Genomic DNA, 22,982 nt, shown 5'->3' with positions numbered 1-22,982 from the left:
CGTGCGCAAACAAAGAGGGCGCCCTTTTACCTAGCAACGACGTCCCATGGGCGGGACACATACATTTCGCTGGTTGATGAGCGCGCACCGCACCGTTTGTGTGTGACACACGTACATAGGGGATTTGTACAATGTACACGCAGACGCAGTGGCCCCGCTTCGCGGCAAAATATTGCAGTCAGGCAAGATGGCGTTGTTCGGTCACCCCCAACTGTACTTTCTTTGCAGGTGAGGGGGTACTTGTGAACAGAGCGGATAAAGGCTAGGTCCAAGAGAAGGTGAAAGGTTACACACAAACAGCTCTCAATGAAAGAAAGATGATAAAACCGTACAATTGTAGATATCAATTTGTTTAAGGGAAATTGTAAACTTAATCTAAGACTGATACAATCCCACGATTTCTCAACACAGGGCTGTGCGCTCTGACCTTGACATAAACATCTTGTTTCACGGGTCACACTAAGATTGACCATAGGGGCTGTGAAGGGTTCCTTCTGTGTGCGGTATGCTTAAGTATGTACAATCATAGCTCAAACTGTGGTCCATTTTAGTATATGTAACAGCTCGAACTGAACAGCTAAACTTCAACAAACATATATCGTTCATTATTCACTCTAACATCCTCGTGTGTACACACTGAAAGTAAGCCGATCACTCTGGTCCCAAGGAGCGCAATAACAATGTATGTATTTTCTCCCCCATTAGCAATAATGGTCGAGTCTCACATACCACAGCATACACAGCATTTATCGAGGGTTGAATGGGACCTCAATAACAGACTCAACGATAAAATGAAAGATTGGCAGTCAAAGAATCGGCAAATCGAGAAAACTGTGACATCAGTGAAAAGGGAATTTCACCAGCTTTCTAATGGTGCGAGAACCTTTATGTACAGTTCGTGAGTTACAGCGTTGAACACACAGCGCGGCCGACCCCAAAAGGGGATATCCTTCCTGCCTCGCAAAAAAAATTGTTTTGATATTTTTTTAACAGAAATTTGACGGTTCTTTTTTATGGCCCAGATAAAAGTGTCTGTACCTGTGTCTGAAATTTAACATCCTGCATGAAACCTAGTTGATACATTGAACGGTTCTCGAGATACAACGTGATATGTCTTCAAACGGCATGATTTTGGACCTTTTCTGCATGGTTTATCCGTGTTCTCAGCCTGAGTCACTAAGTTTACGCAACAAATCGATATGAAGTTTTTCTCAGCAACCCTTTAATAGCTTATTAACATACTTGTCATGATGTGTTGAATTATTGTTACATCACAATAGCTTTCAAGTTTATCAATCGCAATATCAAATAATCTTTGAAGAGGATGAAAAACTATTTGATGTGCTACAAATTTGAAGCACATCAAAGTTTATTATGTAAAATTCGTATCAAATAACATTATTTAACCGCAATAGCAACAACCAAGTACACCTAATATTAAGTAGGGATAAAAAAGTCCACACCACAATATTTCTCCCCTTTAAATCGAAGTCTGTGTAACGAAGCATAACAACTGTAACATAATGGAATTTAATGAATTAAACTTATTATCAAACAAATACTAATATGTTATCACCGAGTTTGTTAACCATAATCCACCTTTAATGGTAATTGATTATACATTTTGCTCTTTCTTATGATTATATACTTTCAAAATAAAATATGTTGAACTTGTCTGGGATTTGTACCTTTAAACCGACATATTTGTGTTTTTGCGCCATATCACGGAATTCCCAAACGACATCAATAGTACTGGGCGCGCGAGGCCAACACCATAGATGTGGCGGGCGGGGGGTTGTTTCACAAAACCAGAAGTAAAATTGTTGAAAACAACTTTTGGAAATCCTTAAATGTTTAAATTGTTTTCACTTCTTGACGGAGAGGTATTTACGAATGGGATTACGCATGTGTTTGGCCGGTATTAAACAAGAACGTTTTAAACCGACTGGGGCCTAATCGCGAATAATGAGACTCCCTTATTCGCGTCCAGGCCCCTAGTTGATTTCAAACGTACTAACATGCTAATCACACATTTATTCCCTGACTTAAAATCGCATCAAATCATATTACCATATTTAATCGCATTATGACCATACAAGTAATAAGTAAAAACTAAAGACAAAATATACACGCGTGTCAAATGAAGTCTGTGTGACAAAGCATAACAACCTTAAAATCGTGATTCCCAGCTATGATAATACTTAAAATTGTAATCATATTAAACTTAATTATCAAACAAATACTATTGTTATACCTCTGTCTTGAATACTGTATTTCCAATTGCCTAGAACGATCATGTGTTAAGTTTATCAAAACTCATAGCACACTCCCGACATCGCGAACATGATATCCCACGGGTAGTATGCTATGACTTTGTACGTACGGTACGCACTGCGTGAAACGCTTGTATTGTTGGTACCGACGATATTTTCACCATGTTTTACACATGAGTGGGAGCAGCGAACTAGCAGACGACCAGCTGTTTCGAGCACGCTACATGCGTGTGAGTTGACGTTCGATTGTCATGATTGCTGTGTTTACTGCTGCTGTTTGTTTTCGTGATTTTTACATCAAAATCAAAAGAATCCAAGACAGAGGTATATCAAAACAATTGTTGGCTGCTGTGATGTGGGATATGACGTTTTTAACCCAACGGGGCGCTTCGCCTCGATCGGGTGCCATGCGCCCCTCGGGTGTTTAAAACATCACAGCAGTCAACAATGGTTAAATATCTTATCACCAAGTTTGTAGAACATAATCCATATATTACTGATTACATGATAATCGATCCTTTACGCGGTAATTGATTACATAAATTCCACTCTCTTATGATTATACAGCTTTAAACAAAAATAACGTGAACGTTTGTCTGATCTGTACCTTTATACCAAAATATATTTAATATACAATACTTACCAAATACCTTTCCTCAGATAACTTTACTTGATATGTATTTTTAGAGTGTACACAAAACTGCTTGATATTTGTTTGTGCCGATCAACAAAATCATGTTTGCAATTAATACAACAGTAGCCTACAATAATCAGATGGAATAATCATAATGGAATTTCCCGTCAGAGAAAATAAAGTCAAATTGAATTGATTTGAATTGAATTTAGCAGGTGAATATTCATTCCGCGCAATTATCACAAGTCTACAACAGGTCTATATCTGCAACCAGTCAATGATATATATAAGAGATTGAAAGAGATAAATGTGCAATACTTTAAAAGACTGTAAATTAACATCTTCAAAAAAAAGTTTATAAAAAGAAAATACATACTTACACCTTATGTTATAATTACCGATAATGGGTCACTAGGGAGACATTACCCCACTCTTGTGCACATCCCCCTCCCGCATTAATGACCCCTCACCCCAAACCATTTTCCTTATCCTACACCCACGAATGTTGGTATTATTAAACTAATTGGACCACGAGCGATTGATCTAGCTATTTGCCTCTAAATAGGGGCTGAGACATAAAGTCTCTCCCCATTTTCCGTCTCCCAAAGATATAACGTATTATGACGCTTAAGAGTTTCCCCAAAGGTCCTATTTGTTTTTGTAAGGCGATATACAATAAGACAGTAACTTTCAATGTTCTCATGTTTGTAATTAGTGTATAAAAAGCGTATTTTAAGTGAAGCATTATACGGTCATCTACAAGCTGTATTTCAGGCATGCACGCTATTTGCCAAAGCAAGACAAGCCAAGCCTAGTAAAAATGGTCCCAGGGTTCACAAATGTATACTCAATTGATCAGAATGGCTATTCCTTCGAAGTCTTTACATGCATCTGTTCTACACAATGGCCAGATTTAGCCCATTTATTGACGTAATGGGGTAAACGTACACGAAAGCACTGCCCCGCTGTTTAAACAAGTTTACAACCAGTACAAGTTACGAGTGACAGAGTCAGATAGACTCAGTGAGACAGAAAATGGGGATAGTAGGCTGGCCTATGGGACCTGCCAAAACCTCTTAAAAGGTCACGGTCAGAGTAGACTCGAATCCGGGTCAGATTTGACCGGGCACTTCAAGTGCCGGGTCAAAATGACATTTTCCTGAGTCCCTTTCCAGGCCATTTAGCCCCATGAGATGATTTTCCCTTTTACCAGGATTTCGTTGTTTAGCTTCTACACAGCCCAATATAACAGTATCTGGTTTTCTCTCTTCATGCAATTTTCCAAATAGGTGGCCAGTCCGTCCTCGTTGGACACACACATATCCACACTGCACGTAAAATTCAGGATTTTCGTGTTTGTGCTCCAATTTCAACGATCAAAAAATACTAGAAGGTTGCATTACTGGACGTGAACAATTATGGCACTGAACAGTTATATATTTATTGAAAAAAGTGTGTACGTTTAGGCAACTCAAAAAGATTGTCATTCAGTCAAGTGATAATACTTTTCCTGCTGGTTGTGGCAATTCAACCGGTATTAATAAACCCCAGGGGATAAAATGTTGAGATAGGGGAGAGTTGAAATCTTGGTACGTGCTCAGCCAAATACCTGAATATATGCTCTGTACTCTGTTTTTTTTGTCTTAAAAGAGGGATTCACGGCATGGCGAACGGCGCTATTCTGACACAAAATATGTTGTCCTAGTAGTGGGAATGTGTGACTTTGACCTAGAAAAGGACGTTATTTTGACCAATACGCCGCGAATCTCACTTTTAAGACAAATCCGAATATATAGACATTATATTCATTGTTAGTTTGTTTTTTTTGGTCCCTAACCTGTACCAGGATTTCAGCTTTCTTTTTTTTCTCAAGATTTAATCCCCTTTGCGGGAGTCTATTACTTGCCACCACAAGCATGAAACAATTATCATCACTTGACTTAATGACTTATTATATTTTGTCTAAACACTTCTTGAGTGGCCTTCACGCACAGAGAATTTCAATATATATAACATTCATTGTAATATTTGTTCATAGCCAGTGATAAAAGCATCATTTTTTTATTGTTGAAATTGGTACACAAACAACGGAAATTCTGAATTGTGGGACTGGGTGTATGTGGGTTTGTTTTGAGTTCAACAGGGGACGTTGAGCAATAGAGGACAATATCGTCTACAATACCCGAAGGTCCATGATACATCTTTCTAAAAAGTATAAACAAACGCGGGACAATAGGGGGTCCACGAATGAAGGTGTTTACACACCTGTTTGTGTGTTTACATGTACGGCTTTACGAAAGAGGACATACACACAAGTGAGAACAAAAGATCATATCAGTCCTCAGGCGTTTGGGCTCTTATTGAAAACGGTCCTCGATCGTACGGTTGTGAGCTTAGTCTATGTAAGAGAGTTATATTACAGGCCCTGGGACAAAGTGAACCACAAAGCATTGTCCTCGGGCGTATAGAAGTTCACGACCCTGTGTACAGTGTGTGTGTCTCCAGAGAGGATCGACTGGCCACCTTTGGTTTTGCAAATTGCCTGAAGGGATATACCAGAAAATTTTACAGTGGGCTGTGTGAAATTTATACTACAAGTATGAAGTACAAGACCATGGCTTTTAAGAGGCATAATCACCTCATGTCATGCAAAAGAGTGTGAGGTCAAATCTGAACCGGATTCCGGGTCGAATCTGATAAGGACTAATGATAACTATCCACTGAATCATTATTGTATTGTGGACTGTGTCTGCCTTACAACCCCGACACGGAAATATCCAACTCTGCGGTGTGCACTCTTGATGGTGAGGTAGCACTCTGGGATATCTCAGGCAGATCATATGACTGTTTTTGGCTTGCGCGGGCCGGCGGGTGGCAGCAACGGATGCGTCTTACGTAAGGTGCCAAGGCAACGCGAACCTCCTCGCGGCGAACACAGAACATGATGAAGACAATCACTCCCTGACAATTTGAAGGGGAAGTTACAAAAGTTGGCTTAAAAAATAGTTGTAAAAAGTGGCTTTGGTTCTGAACGTCTGTTCAATAAGTGCTCGCAATCGGGGAGATATCATAAGATGCCATGGGTCAGAAGTCCAACTCCATTTTCATGAATTTTGTTTCCATCATCTTGTCTGCGTGAGGTTTTAGAGATGAAGACATTTATTCACACTAATTTGAATGGATTGAGTGTACGCACCAATCAAAGTAATTAGTTTATCTTTCGCAACCTAACAATGTCAGTACTTAACCACTGATTGGCAATCGATCGGTGAGTAAACAAACACAAACACATTTGTTTCTATGACATTGCTGACATTTATGTGCAATCTGACCGATTATAGGTTTGATAAAATTTCTTTATTTGCCTTGAAAAATTGCACAAAGAAATTGACTGGAGCGGGGTTTGAACCTGCGACCTCCAGATAACCGCTCCGGTGCTCTTACCTACTGATCTATCCAGCCCTATGTTGGCGGTTCCTGAATTAGTCAATTCCTTTGTTTTATAATTTGGGGTTCATTTGGTGTCCATTTGGGGTCCATTTGGGGTTCATTTGGAGTTCATTTGGGGTTCATTTGGGGTCCATTTGGGGTTCATTTGGAGTTCATTTGGGTCCATTTGGAGTTCATTTGGGGTCCATTTGGGGTTCATTTGGAGTTCATTTGGGGTCCATTTGGGGTTCATTTGGAGTTCATTTGGGGTACATTTGGGGTTCATTTGGGGTCCATTTGGAGTTCATTTGGAGTTCATTTGGGGTCCATTTGGAGTTCATTTGGTGTCCATTTGGGGTTCATTTGGGGTTCATTTGGGGTTCATTTGGGGTTCATTTGGAGTTCATTTGGGGTACATTTGTGGTTCATTTGGGGTTCATTTGGGGTCCATTTGGAGTTCATTTGGGATCCATTTGGGGTTCATTTGGAGTGCATTCGGGGTCAATTCGGGGTTCACTTGGGGTTCATTTGGGGTTCATTTGGAGTTCATTTGAAAACTGTTTTTACTGTAAATACACGTCAATCCAAGTTTAATTACATGTTTCACTATTTAATCATTTCCCAACGTTTACTTCTGGGTTTAAGGAAATTAAACACATTCAAATGGTCCAAACAGAACATTTGCACAAAAACGACATAGTCCTCATGGCAACAATCACTCAAAAATTAAATGATGCAGTGAATTGAATCCAAGCCAGCTGATTGGTCGTGACAAAAAGACAAAAAAGACAGAATATCGAGACAAAATATTGTTTTTCTCTCTATCATTAGTGTTTTGTATCACACACACAGAAAAAAACTTGCGAAACTACAGTCAAAGTCCAAACAGAACATTTGCCTGAATACTGTATAGTACTCAATGGTATCTGTAAACTTATATCCGGGTAAATATTAACGAAATTATGATAACTCTGGATTGCATGATAGGGCGACACTTCCAGAGAAACGTGCACAAAATTTTTCACATTTTAATGTGACCTAACCCAATTTTATCCTATCCGATCCCAACCAAGTTTGGTATGTGTACGTTTTTTTGGACCACGAGCAATCGATCTAGCCCATTTTCGACGATGAAATTCCTTCGCTAAAGGGTAGTTACCTCAATAGGGCGACACCAAAATTGTCGCCCTATTGCAGTGTGTCGCCCTAATGTAGGGGAAGTCCCGCACAACTTGTCGCCCTATTGCGGGATTCATGCTAATTTCAGCAATTGTTTTTATAATCATTATCATGCCATAATTTAAAATCAAGTGCATGATAAGGGGCTGTGAACCTTCTCTTAAAATAGCATGTATATTGCCAACAAATTGCTAAAATACCTCACAATTACATGCACTTCGCAGCTTGTCTCAAAAGGAAATAAAATGGTGTATTTACCTGCAAGGAGTTGAAAATGCAGAAGAGGAGCTGGAAGGCGAACCTTGCATCATCATGAGCAATGGCCAGGAACCCGAAAGTCCAGGTCAAGCCCATGAGGGCGGAGATTCCCACAGCATTCTGGAGGCGTTTGGAGATCTGCTGGGCGCGGGATGCCTCTCGGACCTTCAGGAGACTGCGCATGACCAAGATGAAGGTGATGATGTTGTGGATGAGGATGAGACCAATGGGAGCAAGGAGGCCGATGAACAACACAAGATCTGGTTTCAGGAAACAACTGGCAAAAAGGGATAAGATTGGGTGTGTTGTCAAAATAGTGTCAGTTTATGTTGAAAGTACATGCTTTTACCAATGAATGAACATACAGGGTGAGTCAAAAAGAGAGGAACCCAAACCCACAAAAATATATTTCATATTTTAAAAACAAAATATCTTATACACCAAACATAATAATAATCGACTGGAAAGCCAATTTCATAATCTACTGTTAGATGAAAAAACTACTGAAATTGCTCAATCCATTAAACGAATATCACCGTTTAAACGCAATGAAACTAAAATCTGTTTTGTCAAAAAAAAACAGTTTAGTTGTGTATTCTGACTGTTTGGAAAAACAAAGAAAATGACACAGAATACTTTTTTAACAACTATCAACAAGTGTAGTTCACCATATCTTTATTAACAACCCTGGTTAGGCAAACAATATGATTTGTAAAATCCACTTTTTTGCTGAGGTATTATCCATGGTGATGTTTGAAGACAATTGTGACCACGATTATTGAAATCGCATTTTTGACGGAAACATGTTTTATGTTAATTGTTTTTAAATGGTGATATTCTTTGAACGGATTGAGCAATTTCAGTAATTTGTTCACCTAAAAGTAGCTTATGAAATTGGCTTTCCAGTCATTAGTATTGTTTGTGCTGAATATATATATTTTTTAAATATGAAATATAATGTTTGGAGTTTGGGATCCGTTTTTTGTTACTCACCCTGTATTACATAATCAGGAAAATCTGATTTTCCAATCCATAATCAGCGAACAATCGACATACTACGCTCCAGTTTTCATCTTTTTACAGAACGACAATAATACCAATATTTTACATATCTCAAAATTGTGCTGGTTTATACACTTTTTATGACACTTACTAGTCCTCGTTGTCGTAGTGGCTTACCGCTGCTGCTAAGGTTACAGTCAGAACTATCAATGGAGATCCTGTAAAAAATATAACAGGCATTTCTGAGTCACACTTAATTGGATAAATGAACTAAAGATAGCACACAGTGTATGTTACTAATTGTTGCAATCAGGACGTTTACGTAACCTCAAACTATATTGGTAGCATTTTTCTTTATTTTAAATTTGCTAAAGTTAAGATTCCGGCAAATTGAAATGTTACAAATTTATATGTTAATTAAGCATCCACACTATTCGAAATTCGACTACTAAAGTTCAGGGTCGATTTTCAAGTCAAACGAAGAGAAACAAGTGCGACTGCACAACAAGCTCTGATCGTGTTGCAAGAAGCCTTGCGTGGAAGTCTTGCAGGAAATCGGTAAAAATGATCCCTGCCAGAGCTGAAAAATGCGACGCCGAAAAATGCGAGGCCGATGACACATATGGGACACCATACCTTTGGTAAATTTTCGGAGACAGTCAAACGGACAGACAGACAGCCCGACCGACCATCTGCCCGACACGTATAGAAGCTCCTGCCAGAGCTCACAAAAATTAATACACAACAAAGAGGAAAAAATACCTAAATGTTCTCTGGAAACTCACCCCACGCAGACACTTTTGTTTTACTATACTCGCATGGACAATGCTTTGTGTTTCCCTTTGTCCCTGTTATATAACACTCTCCCATAGACTAAGCATACAAACTTACTACAGAGGACCGTTTCTAACAAAAGACCCAACTCCCGAGGACTGAAATGATCTGTTGTTCTCCTTTTGTGTGTCGGTCCTCAGGGGTTATGAACACGTACAACATAAAAAGGCTTTCAACATGCATCGTGGTGTATTTTCAGGATACACTTTCACCTAAACATTTGCCTTAATCTCAACTCGAACTTTAGAGTAAAATATCAACTAAGGTAAATTTGAAATCACAAGTGCAAAAGGACTGTATGCAAAGTAACTAGATAACAACAGTGATTATGTGCATAGTTCCAGGAAACTTACCCCACGCAAAGAGACAGGCTTTCACCATGTATCGAGGCGTGTCTTCTGGGAACACCTTCACCGTACTGACGTACATGTTCCTGGCTTCAACGGCCATCCACAACATAGTGGATAGAGTCAGGTAGTGGAGTAAAGCGGCCACAAACACACAACCGCCGCCTGAACCCTTTTGTTAATAAATGTACCAAAATTGTGGTTTGAATAATTGGACTAATTCAGGTGATTCAAAAAGCAGACACTGCCAAGAGTTTGCCACAGAGAGTTCATTCTTTCCCCGGTGCATTGTGAAAGATGGTCGACAAATTCGTAGCGGGGAACATTTGGTATTGTTCGTTTCTCCGGACTGTCGTACAGTTTCGTAAGCGTATGATTGGAGTTTCCGTTTGCCCTTTTCTTCGCTTTGTATCAATACCGTTTTTTTTGGGGGGGGGGGTAAGGCGGCAGAGCGCTATGCCCCAATCTAAAACAATTTAGCTCAAGTTGCCTATTGACACTCATTCAAATGGGCCATGTTTTGTCGACCGTAAACTTGAAAAATTGACTCTCCATGGCAAACTCTTGAATCGCCCAAAATTATGGTGAACAATGGAAATAAACCCTCCATGACGGAAATTACAATAATGAAATCTAAGTTTTAACTATTCATACCTTTATTTAGTTTTTCTCCGATGAGCTTTGGACTTACCCTTGCACTGTCAACGCCGGTGAGGAACACAATGTACAACATCAGCAAGGAGAAGCAGAAATGAATGAAGATCTGCCGAGATTTGCCGGTACGTAGTTTTCTAAGACAAGACAATTTTAATCTAAGTGTCACATAGAACATATATACAGCCGTGTGCTTGCAAAGGCCGATTTCTAAAGGTTACGTACTACTTAAATGAAACAACATGCCCACGGACATGTTCACGTTCGCGGGCGAAATATTAAAAAATTAATTCCTCCTATTTGAAAGACCGTATCTTCATGCAACTTTCAGGATTTGTTTTCCGTTTAATGATCCAACTATGAGTTAAAAATTGTTTTGATATGTTGAGAAGTTTTCATTGAAATTGGTAAACAGGCCTGGTAACGTGTATTTCAAAAAGTGCCAACACTGGTGCTTGCAATATCTGTCAATCTTTACAAGCCTCACGAATATTAATAAGATTCTTATCCATTGTGGGGGTGCAGTAAAAAATTGCAGAATAGCCTCCTTCACGTGTTACTAATTAATAAAAATCACCCTTTATGCCGGCTTCCATTGGTCGATACCGAGACCCACGCGAAGTCACGCCGGGTCACGCTAATGAATATGCTAATATGCGTTTGTCATCGTTGCCACAAAATCAGCTAGGTGGGCCAACCTAAAAAACCGTGCATGTCAGTTTGGTCGGCAACAAATCCTCGTCAAAGTTTACCTTGGTCTTACCTGATAGTGAGATATATAATCAGCGTGATAACCAGGGCAATGATGGACAAGGCACATCCGACCTGGCTGAGGATATCAAGAGCTCTCTTATAAGGAGTAACCTCAGTCTTTTGCCCCTTGATGTCCTACAAGAAAAAACAGCACACAGACTGCAATCAGTAATCATTCAAAAATGAATTTAAGGATATGTATTAACATGAAACTTATTTTTCTATCATATAACAGTATTTTGACACTTCTCCAATTGGTCAAAATGACGCTTCTCCTAGTCACCTTTTCCGGGCAGTTTGACCCGGAAAAATATAATTTTTACACCAGAGTTGTTATTTTAACCAAGAACAGTGTCGTTTTTACCGGACAAATTGGGCAAAATGACACTTCTCCGATTGTTAAAAATGACACTTCTCTGATTGTCCATGAATAGTGTCATTTTACTCGACGAATTATCCTTTTACCTTAGTTGAATGTCGATCAGGTTAACTCTGACCTTGATTCCGAGTCGAATCTAATCTGGAGCTTTCAACAGAAGGAGAAAAACCGCAAAAATGGCAAGTCCATGGAACTTCTCTTACGAGTTTTGTACTTTTAAAGACTGTACATTTAGAAACAGCGTGACATTCCTAGGATGCGTTTGTTTAGCTCACCCAGGTCAACATGGGTAAAGGTAGACGGGTCAGCAACGACAGCCGGGCTTATCGAACCGCGGGTAATCAAGATCCTCACTTGACGCGCTTTGCAGTGGCCGTAGCCACTAACAAAATGCCAGTTTCGGATTGGGTCTCAGCTTTCCAAAGTAGTAAATCTCAAGACCCATTCAGAAACGGGCGTGTTAAAACTCCAAAAAGATGGGCTGAAATTAAAACCTCGGAAGTCGCAATTAACTCATTAACTGATAACCTTTAGACTTACAATTAAAGTCAATTGTTAAGTCCACTTAAGATTTCCGCTGTCCGGCCGCCATATTTGTAGGCTTCTCGGGAATGAACAACGCATGCGTGACGTACTTACACCAGTGACTCTGCTCCACGAGACAATGATGTCAGAGCTAATCGAACGGCATGGGGCTGACCCGTGTCGACCTGGGTGAGCCAAACGAACGCACCCTCAATTGGATCAAGTACGTACCACAAGGATTGCAAAGTTGGTGGCGTGGTAGCAATAGCAAGACACCACGTCATCGGTCATGTCTACGTCTGCGCGCGTGCACCCAACATCCGACCAATCCCCGACGCCGTCCTCGAGTTTAAAGTCCCAGGAGACACACTGGGTGGTGTTTAGTTCTTTGATAGTTGTATTACTGGGTTTCTGTTGGCATTAAAAACATGGATTCTCAATTGTCTGAAAGCTTCAGTTAATCTTCTATAGAAGTGTTTTAATTCATTAACATCATTTAGAAAAGTTCTCTTTTATGAACTCAGGTCTCATGGCGTAACCTTTAAACCTATATAAACATATATTTTAACTTCAGAGCCTTTTTTCTTCTTAACCCTAACGTCACCTAAAGTTAAAAAATACTACTACCACTAAACTGTAGTATGAAATACTTCAGCATTATAAGTGTGCACATTACTCGTATTCTGTAGTACTCAGTTCTTTATCCCAAAGTAATGACTAGGACGTTAGACAGTAACCTTCACAAATCTACATATTGTTTATTATGCCTGACATTTTAACAAAATTTGAAGAAAATTTAAAAAAATCATTTTCCTCATATAGTAAGTTGTCATCACATAATGCCATAATAGCAACATTGTCAGTATACCTCTCTAAGTGTTTCACTTAGGGGAACAAGTGTTTCACTCTAAGTGTTTCACTTCGGCGAACTGCCAAATTCTGATTCGGCAGTTCGCCTGAAATCGGTTTTAGGTAACTTCCATCGTCTCACCTTAAATTGTACCACCACGGGATCCGTGAGGTTGACGAGTTTAACATTTTCCACAGTCAGCGAGACGACAGAGCCGGCAACCTTACGTGTCGTGGTAGCCTCATCTGTGTGTCTTCTGTTGGAAGCTGACTGGAACAGCGTGTCATCGGCGTAGATTAAGAAACTCACTTGCAATGGGGTTGAACCATTACCTTCAAATGCAGACCATAAAACAAAGTGACAAATTGGCAGAGGTTAAGAAAATACTGTGTCAGACGTCAGCCTCACAACTGCTCTGCGATACGGGCAGAGAAATGCATCAAGGGATCAAGGGAATCAAGGGATACATTAAACTAAGCTTGGACATTTCAGTTAAAAATAGAGGTAAATAATGCTCTAGTTAAACAATAATTTCAATTTGTTAAGATAATAGAATCAACTACAGAAATCGTGATGTTTAGTATAGTACATGTAAATTTTTTACCATCAGTTGGTGCTAAAGAATTCACAATGTTCCCAGGAAGTTGCACAGATGCAACCAGATCGATATCCGAGGGAATCTCATCCTCGTACGTCTTGACCTGAGTACCAACCAGTGAACCCTCTTCTGGTGACGCTTGTCCAGGCTGTCGTACAGACGCAAAGGTGAATCCATTACTATCAAGTGCTGGGTCCAGACTGACCGCTTCCACGTGGATGGTTTCCTGACGTATGCGGACCATTCCCTCTTGTTTCAGAGTCAAGGAGACTTGAGTCTCCACGGATCGGACGATAGCCGATGAGGAGCTCCCTGACTCTGAGGTGTCAGAAGCGGGCTCTGCCCTTGTCATGATGACATTGTTGACGGTCTCAAGTACCAACTCTGTCACCTTTTACAGGGTCACAACAACATAATGAACGTGTTTTTAATACAGTCAATCCCAACAGTAATACGATCACAAATGTAATATGATAAATAAACAAGTCAACTAAGAGTCAATAACAAGTCAAATAGCAGGTCAGGTCGCAAGCTAGGCAAAGTAATGTCGCATTTCATTCAGATTGCTAGAGAGTTTACGGTGCTGAATTGTGACTGATCTGGGGTGACTTGTCGTGACTTCATTACGTCTCTGCATAATACGATTCCAAGCACTGCATTGTGGAGACAGCAATACAAGTAAGTTTAAGGTTGCACCATGTATGAAATCTGTATTTTGAGTTTGAGAGGCTCCGGGTTCTTTTTCTGAACCTCATAAACTGAACCAAAAAAGGTGTTACATGGTGCAACTGTGAACTCACTCCTGTTGTCTCTGCATAATGTATTTAGGAATGTGTTAATTAAGTCAGTGAAACTACACAAACCTACCGTTCATAAACCTATCATTCGTATATATTGCTGTTGTTGATACAAAATCGTAACACACAAATATTCTGAAAACCATGCGAGAAGACTGTCTCCATTTTACCTCTGTGTCGCCTGATCCTGCATCGACGATGTTCATCAAAATGTCAGAAACCACCTCAACATCGTCTGTAACATCTGACGCAGATTCTGATGTAACATTGGCCAGAAACTCGGCCACTTCAGCAACATTACCTGCACTCACGTCGACCTGCAAGTGATTGAGGTGTACGGAAAATATTAATGTTAACATTTTGATTGCCAGACAAAGAGAAGGGACAAACGTTCAGTACCTGTATGTGTACGATAAAAAGCGCCATGGTTCAGACTCTGTCTTGCATCTATTGGAATGGAGGACTTGGAGTGGAGGAATTGAGCCTTTTTGTCACATGCACACACACTGATACCTTTTTAGGTCGGCCGGTGTAACTTCATTGTCAAAAAATCTTACAAGAAGACCTTCTTCCTATCTCAACTTTTTTTTACTTTGTGGTTTGCACCCCATCTTACCCTGATAACAAGCACACCTCTTTAACAAGATATGGCATACATCTTCCCTAAACTATCCCTCAACACGCCCTAATAACTGTGAGTAGCTAGGTTTAATAGCTGCCAGACGGTAAACTTTTTTTCTGTTCAAGGGGCAAACAACTTAGCTTCGTCTTCCAACAACTGCCAATTTGCATTGGCATATGATCCAAGGGGAAGCACCTCATTACCTCTGCGACGTCTTCAAGGGTGACGTCACTCATTGTTTCACCGCAGCTGCGAGGTTCAGGTTCCTCCCATTGGAAATACTCAGGAGGTTCGACGACTAAACAGTTCCTGACTGCGCGAGGTTCACCAGCTGCAAAAAGTGTCAAGAGTTGCAATCAAGCTATCAAAAGTTATACTAAGTCATACGTATCAAATGATAACCTACTCAAAGGAACTGTGACAAACAGTATTGTTCAACGTCTGTTGCTGCGTCCTGACTTGTGATTATTTGAGTTGTGTGAAGAGAATACGATATTTTTGCAAACCGATATGACTGTTCACCCTAAATCCATAACTAATTATACAGTTTTTGAGCTTCAAGCTTCATCTAAAATAAATATAGTGATCGTTAAAAAAACAAACATGTTTTTCCCCCCATGTTTACATTAATTTTATGTCCAATGGATGTCCAATGGATGGAAAGGACGAACTTGAACACTGTAAAACTCACTCAATCCTCAAGTACAGCAATTTAGGCCATACATGTCCACGAATCACGGAGGCTTTCTCCAATGGCGAAAGCATTGTGCACACTATTTATGTTCAAAATATATAGTTGTCATGGAACCGTTGCCCTGTATAAGAGCTAGCACAATGTTTCGTCTTTTAAAGGGGCCACCAAGAGCGTACAATGATCCGTGTCCTCCCGGTTGACATCTTAAATCGACGCAGCATATAAGTGTGTGCAACAACACATAGGACATATATGTTTTCATCGAATGGGTGGCCAGGGGTATATCGAACAATACATGTAAATAAAAAGAATTCATACCATTCATTGTCATAAGTGGACATCTCTGTACAGACTCGGCCAATGACCCTGCTGACGTCACAGGCCACGTGAGTTCATTCACTGTTTCCGACGCGCACTGACCTGTATTTTGTTACGAGCATGCAAAATCTACATCACAAGTATATATAAGAACATGTCCTTTCCTTTTATCAAAATGACATATGTTAAGCGCTTAATTATTGAATCTATTGTTTGGATATTTATAACGAAACAAAAACATAGCTACTGCGAGATGAACCTATTAAGTTTTGTTTCTGGTGAAAACGAAACATTAAATATTGGAAATGTTAAGACAGTGAGCAATATTTTCCATTTTAAACCAGACAAAATGCATCAAACACATAACTCACCCTCGACTGTCACAGCGAATGAGCACGTTAGGAAAAACCTGTCAAACGACTGCTTGTAGGTAACATTGTGAGGTCCAATATAAAATTCATCACCAGGATCAGAACTGGAGGTAAAATTTGTAGGCCCTTTAAAACCAGTCAGAGCTGGTTCTAGCCAGTGGACTCTGGCTGCCGGCGAACCGGGATAGGCAAAGACGTTAACGTTTGCTGGGCAGTCAATGGCTACAACTATGGAATAACCAGAATACAAAAAGACTGAACTAGAATGAGGATTTAATTTGGGGGGGGGGTTGGAAGGTGGAGCGAGGAAAAATGGTATTCAGAGAGACTTTGTTTGAAAATATAATTTGTTTCGAAAAAGTTTTACATGCAGATATGAAAGACCCTGAAAAAATAAGAAACACGTTTGGACCTAGGGCAAAGATTATAGAGGTTTCAATGAAATTTGAGATAGAAAGCAGTTGTGCTTTGATAGAATTTCGGATATTTTGCTAACGTACATTGTCTTTCTTCGTGATTCATTGATGTGTCAGTTTACGGCAGTAAGCTAATGAACAAACCTTTCCAATAAATGTTTTGAACGAGAAACTTTCGGGTTCACGAACCCCCCAAAATGAACAGTTTCTTCGTAAAATGACATCATAGCAACAGCGCCATCGGTTGTCAAGAAAAGCGTGGAGCATTTTTAAATGTTGAAAGAAGTGCACCTTTTTTTTTGATGAACCATAAAGGGATGTCAAGCAGTTTTCATACATTTAAGAGGAGTAGAAGGTTGCACAAAATGTGTTCCTAAAATCAATCATTGCATGGCCCTTTAGTGAGCCCGATGAATATTGTTACACAATTTGATTATATTATTGTCCAAATTGCACCTTTAAAATATATAGAGGGCGCTTTGGCCACAGTAATCCATAGTGGATTACACCAGTTCTCAGGTCAGAATAATGTCTCAAAAACAATTCAGAGCTTACTTTGTTCAGCTTAAGTCTTAACCTGCTTTAAGCCACAATAGATATAGTATTTGGGTTGCAGTCAAACCACAGATGGAGCTCTAGAGGTAGTCTTTATTGTTTACTCTCACATGCCTCTTTGGGTCGCCGTTACAGAATATCAATTGGAAATTAAACAACGTTAATATACAAACCTGTAACAGTAACAGTGAATTGACAAATGTTCACATTTCCAGATTTATCTCTTCCTTTGTACATCACCGTGGTAACCCCTGCCGAAAAGGCCCCATCACCAGTTTGGTTGCATTCACGAGGTGTAGTTGCCTGGCAAGTTAATTCCACATCGACGTCAGCATTTGAGTTATCAGAGAATGTTGGCGGTATCCAGCTGTAAGGCACCTGATCGGTTGCTGACATGACAGGAATGATGACGTCATCCGGGCAATCGTAGATCTCAGGAGGTTGGTTATCTGAGGTATTTAAACATGCGCATAGAATAAAAACAGTTGGTAACATAACATTCGAAATGAACATGTACATAGTTTGTCCTGCTTAATCGTTCTTAAATTTAAAGGGTGACCACAAAAGAGTTGTGCAAGCAGACATCTTTAAATTTCTCAAAAAGTATCCAACATCAGCATTTCATGTTGATGGATCATGTTGTTTGTACTCTCTTGTGCATTATCACAGTCAAAATTGGATAACAATCCATGCATACCAACCAGAGATACAAAAGATTATAAATGCCAATGTGTTTTTCAACCGTTCCAATGTGATTTACATCATTTATAAAGAGACTCATTGCAGAGTGCCGGCTGAGCGTCTTGGATTCTTTGTGACGAACATGCAAGATCTACATCACAAGTTTATACGAATATCCCTTTGTCTTTTATTCAAATTTACAACTGTGAAGTGGTTAAATTTTGAACCTACTGGTTCGATAATTACCACTGACTTTGAAACAATTAACAGTAATAAATAGATGCGATCAAATGAACAAGACAACATATTATTGTCATTATTATTTTGTTTTGGAAAAACTATTGAGTTTTGTTTTTTGGAGACATCAAGTCATTGCTCTTATGTTGGATACAAAACTCTACATCATTTCTTGGGCATTTTAAAGACAGGGAACAATATTCGCGTTTGATCCAAACAAAATTCTCCTCCTTGATATTAACAAAAACAGTGAGAAGAAAAGTCTGTACAAATGCAAATGCATCAAACTGTTATACTCACCCTCGACTGTCACAGCGAATGAACACTCCAAGGTAAAACTTTCAAACCATTGCTTGTAGGTAACAATGTGAGATCCAATAGAAAATTCATCACCAGGATCAGAACTGGAAGTAAAATTCGCAGGTCCTTCAAAACCAGTCAGAGCTGGTTCTAGCCAGTGGACACTAGCTGCCGGCGAACCGGGATCGGCCAAGACGTTAACGTTTGCTGGGCAGACAATGGCTACAACTATGGATTAACAAAACCAAAGCAAAAAGGCTACACTATGATGAAGACTGTTTGGGGCAGCGGGCTAAAATATTTCAGAGAGACTCAAGGTGAGAATATGAAAAGCTCCGATATATTAAGAAAGATATTTGGGTTTAGGGCAAGAGTATTATACATGTTTTGAGGAACTTTGAATTAAAAAAGGCAGTCGTGCTTAGGGAATTTTAAATGGCCATGCAATGTAATTGTTAAAGGCAATCCTTCAACATTTATCTTTGTGATCCATGTAGCCTTATATAAAATTTTCGTTTTGCCATTTTGAAGGGTATTTTCGTGCCTTTTAGTGATATATTCTAATGCATATTTCTATATTCATGAGCCAAATTGTGTTTTCGTGCCGTTGTAGCGTGAATATCTGAGATATGGATTTTTTGGTTGTATTGCGCAAGCGTAAGTATAATAATAGCCTATTTATTGGCCTATATACAGGGTGGATAAAAAAACACGAAACCAAGATATTATATCTAATTTGAACAGAATTAGGGCACATGTGAATCAAAAGGAGATGTCCTCTGGTAGGGTTTAATCTCTTCTTTAAAATGACACCCTGATCATGTCATTACATTCACGGTCGACTGAGCAGTGACCAGTTTTATAGAAGTAACTATTTAGAAGCTTGCGCCACTTTTCTATTGTGTTTTTTGTGGCTTCATTTGTCAAAGAGTGAATAGCTATGACTGCCAATCAAGGCAGGTGGAAAAAAAAGAGATTTCACCATAACAAGTGGCGAGAGCCTCTAAATAGGCCCTTTCATATAACTGGTCACTGCTCAGTCAACTGTGAATGTAAGAACATGATCAGGGAGTCATTTTAAAGAGGATATTCAACCCTAAAAGAGGATATCTCCCTTTGATTCACATGTGCCCTACATCTGTTCCAATTAGCAATAATATCTCGGTTTCGTTTTTTTATCCACCCTTTATAAGAGGGTGACTTGTCACGTGTGAGGGATTCACCAATAATAGGGGAAAGGGGTTGGATTTTCAAAGGAGTTGGATTTTCATATGACACCGGGCAGAAATTAAAGTTATTTTAGCACATAAAGTTGCTTTAATGTTGGATATTATGCTGCCAAGATTTTCTTTGGTCTTGTGATTAATTGCTGTGTCAATACATGGCAGTAAACCAATGATCAAACCTTTCCAACAAATGTTTTCAATGAGCAAACTTTGGGTTTACAATTTGATCACAAAACACCCAAAAAGAACTGTGCTTCGTAAATTGACATCACAGCAACAGCGCCATCAGTTGTCCAGAAAAGCGTGGAATTTTCTTAATGTTTAAAGAAGTGCAATAAAATCAACCAAAAATGGATGTCAAGTATTTTTCATATATTTAACAGGAGTAGCAAGTTGCACAAAATGTGTTTCTCAGATAAGTTTATTGCATGGACCCTATATTAAATGGGCCCGATGAATATCAATTTAATATCAATTTAAGATTATACAAAATTTAACATACAAACCTGTAACAGTAACAGTGAATTGACAAATGTTCTCATTTCCTGATTGATCTCTTCCTTTGTACATCACCGTGGCAACCCCTGCCGAGAAGGCCCCGTCACCAGCTTGGTTGCATTCACGAGCTGTAGTTGCCCGGCAAGTAAATTCCACATCGACGTCAGCATTTGAGTTATCAGAGAATGTTGGCGGTATCCAGCTGTAAGGCACCTGATTGGTTGATGACATGACAGGAATGCTGACGTCATCCGGGCAATCGTAGATCTCAGGAGGCTCGTTATCTGAGGTATTCAAAAATGCGCATAGAGTAATAACATTTGGTAACATAACATTCAAAATTAAATGTAAATAGTTTGTCCTACTTAAGCGTTCTTAAATGTACAGGGTGACCACAAAAGAGTTGTGCATGCAGACATCTTTAAATTTCCCAAAAAGTATCCATTAGCATTTCATGTTGATGGAGTATGTTGTTTGAACTGTGTATTATCACAGTCAAAATTGGATTACAATCCATGCATGCAAACTAGAGATACAGCAGATTATATTTGCCCCTCGACGAAAAGTTCGTCCCAACATGACTCTGAAAACATCCATCGAGCTAGAAACTGGTCTGAGTGGTCCATCTCTTTCCAACACTATGCTCGACAGGGACAGTTGGGCTCAACTCATCAAGTCATCATGATGATGCATGAATGAAGAAGATGTTTACCATTTTTGTTGTTGTTACCGTTCCAATGTGATTTACACATTAATAAAGAGAATCATTACAGAGTGTCGGTTGAGCGATTTTAATACAATGTGTATTACACATTACATTGAAATTAAATTCCCATCGGACTGGTTAAAGAACACATATCCAGAGCTGTAACATATACAGCTCTGTTTTGCATGAATGGGTTATGGGGGTCCCCTGTACTCGTTTGTTAATCTGTGTATCAACTGTTCATCGTCTGGAGAACGTAGGTATTATTCATTTCAAACCAATCTTAAATATGTAATACCAATCTCAATTTTTCAATATGTTTGCAGGAAAGTTTGACAAATCATTGTCGGTTTGGAAATAGGCCAATCACGAAAGATTCAGAATATTCTGCAACGATCGAACAGTTAGAAACTATTCCTTTGTATATATCAAATTCTCCGTTAAACTTCAATCTTCCTTCCTTTCATCCGAAAAGTGCAAACTTCTTCGATGAGAAGAACAACACACTGCAGGTGGGGAGACTACACACGTGTGAAGTGCTAGAGTGCAGGTTAAAAAAAGAAATTAACTAAAAAGAGCTCTAACTCATGAAAGTTACATACCCACAACAGTGATGTACACATCGCATGTTGCTCTGTTGTAAGCATCATCCATAGCAGTGTAGTGGAATAAATGCGGAGACCTTGCCAGACTCAGCGTGACGTCATCGCCGACGTCATAACTGTAATAATGTGGCGAGCCCTCTAAATTGATAGTTATTGTGAACGTCCCAGAGTCGTCATAGGCAGAAACAACAGAGTCAGGCAGAGTCACTGTAACGAGATTCTGGCCGGCTTTAGTCTCGACCGTTACATTTGCAGGACAGGTCACGACTGGCGGTTGGTTATCTAGAAAACAAATAAAGGGTTAAAAAAAAACAGATTAACTTCAAGATAATAGTGGTCAGTTTGTTGTTAAGTTGTTTTCTATAAATTACCTTTGCTGTTTGTGGCAGTTATTGCGTTTATGTCATTACGAAAGTTTCGCTTCTGTCGTTGCGACAGGTCTTGTGATTAGAGTCATCCATTCCTTCCTTGACAGGCGCCGTAACAGTTCTAGATCTGTGGAGTTGTGCATGGTTACATTGTGACAGCCCCCAATTGCCCTTACCCAATTTGATATGAACAGTAGCCAATTGTCTGGGTATACTCGTTGTTCGTGAGCGGTAATGGCCACTCACCTGACGGAGGTAAGGTAAAGTTGGATGCTGTGTTACACCTCACCCCAACATCATAATGGTGTCTACATCCACTGTTAAACCACCCATCGTTCCTACACTGTTCAATGCTCGATTCAGTTCCAACACAGGCAACGTTTCTCAAAAAGATCAGTCCTGTTCCTCGACCGAAGCGACCATACCGCCAAGCTTGAGAAGCAGAAGGGTAGCCGAGCTGTCGACAGATGACGTTGGCGTCCTCAATGTCCCATCCGTTGTTGCAAATGGTTCCCCAGAAGCATGTATGAAACACCTCCACTCTACCTTCGTTGGGGGCGTTCCCATTAACAAGACGCACTAAAACTGAGGTAAAATCATGAATACAATAATCAATGATGAACTTGTGGCGGCGAAAGATGTCATGGGATTAACTTTTTCAGAAAGAAAACATACCACCTTATGAAGTGAAAATACCACACAAAATGTTTTTATTCATGGTGGGAAAATGTTAAAACAATATATGTTTAATTGACAAAGGCAACGTTTTATCTTTAGGTAGAGACAAGATGGTTACGCCTACATAACTGTTTTACATGGGTCCAAGCTGTGGAATTATCTTAATCCTTCTCTTAAAAATGTACGTAAATGTAT

The 22,982-nt window shown here is 39.6% G+C and overlaps 1 protein-coding gene across 1 annotated transcript in view; it reads right to left on the bottom strand.

Annotated features, from left to right (window-relative positions):
* Positions 1 to 3,425: 3,425 nt before the first annotated feature.
* The window catches only part of LOC119725828, a 54,855-nt gene continuing 35,298 nt past the window's right edge, over positions 3,426 to 22,982 (bottom strand). Inside the window, exons 17-32 of the mRNA XM_038197416.1 lie at positions 22,356 to 22,694; positions 21,739 to 22,023; positions 20,439 to 20,714; positions 18,707 to 18,934; positions 16,147 to 16,248; positions 15,338 to 15,465; positions 14,683 to 14,829; positions 13,722 to 14,106; positions 13,259 to 13,449; positions 12,499 to 12,678; positions 11,374 to 11,498; positions 10,654 to 10,747; positions 9,963 to 10,128; positions 8,927 to 8,993; positions 7,774 to 8,050; positions 3,426 to 5,868 (exon numbers count right to left, since the gene is read on the bottom strand). Of these exons, the coding sequence (XP_038053344.1) occupies positions 5,662 to 5,868; positions 7,774 to 8,050; positions 8,927 to 8,993; positions 9,963 to 10,128; positions 10,654 to 10,747; positions 11,374 to 11,498; positions 12,499 to 12,678; positions 13,259 to 13,449; positions 13,722 to 14,106; positions 14,683 to 14,829; positions 15,338 to 15,465; positions 16,147 to 16,248; positions 18,707 to 18,934; positions 20,439 to 20,714; positions 21,739 to 22,023; positions 22,356 to 22,694 (3,197 nt within the window). The 3' untranslated portion in view covers positions 3,426 to 5,661. The remainder of the gene's footprint in view (positions 5,869 to 7,773; positions 8,051 to 8,926; positions 8,994 to 9,962; positions 10,129 to 10,653; positions 10,748 to 11,373; positions 11,499 to 12,498; positions 12,679 to 13,258; positions 13,450 to 13,721; positions 14,107 to 14,682; positions 14,830 to 15,337; positions 15,466 to 16,146; positions 16,249 to 18,706; positions 18,935 to 20,438; positions 20,715 to 21,738; positions 22,024 to 22,355; positions 22,695 to 22,982) is intronic.

Source organism: Patiria miniata, unplaced genomic scaffold (genome assembly GCF_015706575.1).
Source record: "Patiria miniata isolate m_02_andy unplaced genomic scaffold, ASM1570657v1 HiC_scaffold_19, whole genome shotgun sequence".
NCBI lineage: Eukaryota > Metazoa > Echinodermata > Asteroidea > Valvatida > Asterinidae > Patiria > Patiria miniata.
This window is presented reverse-complemented; position numbering and strand designations above follow the sequence as displayed.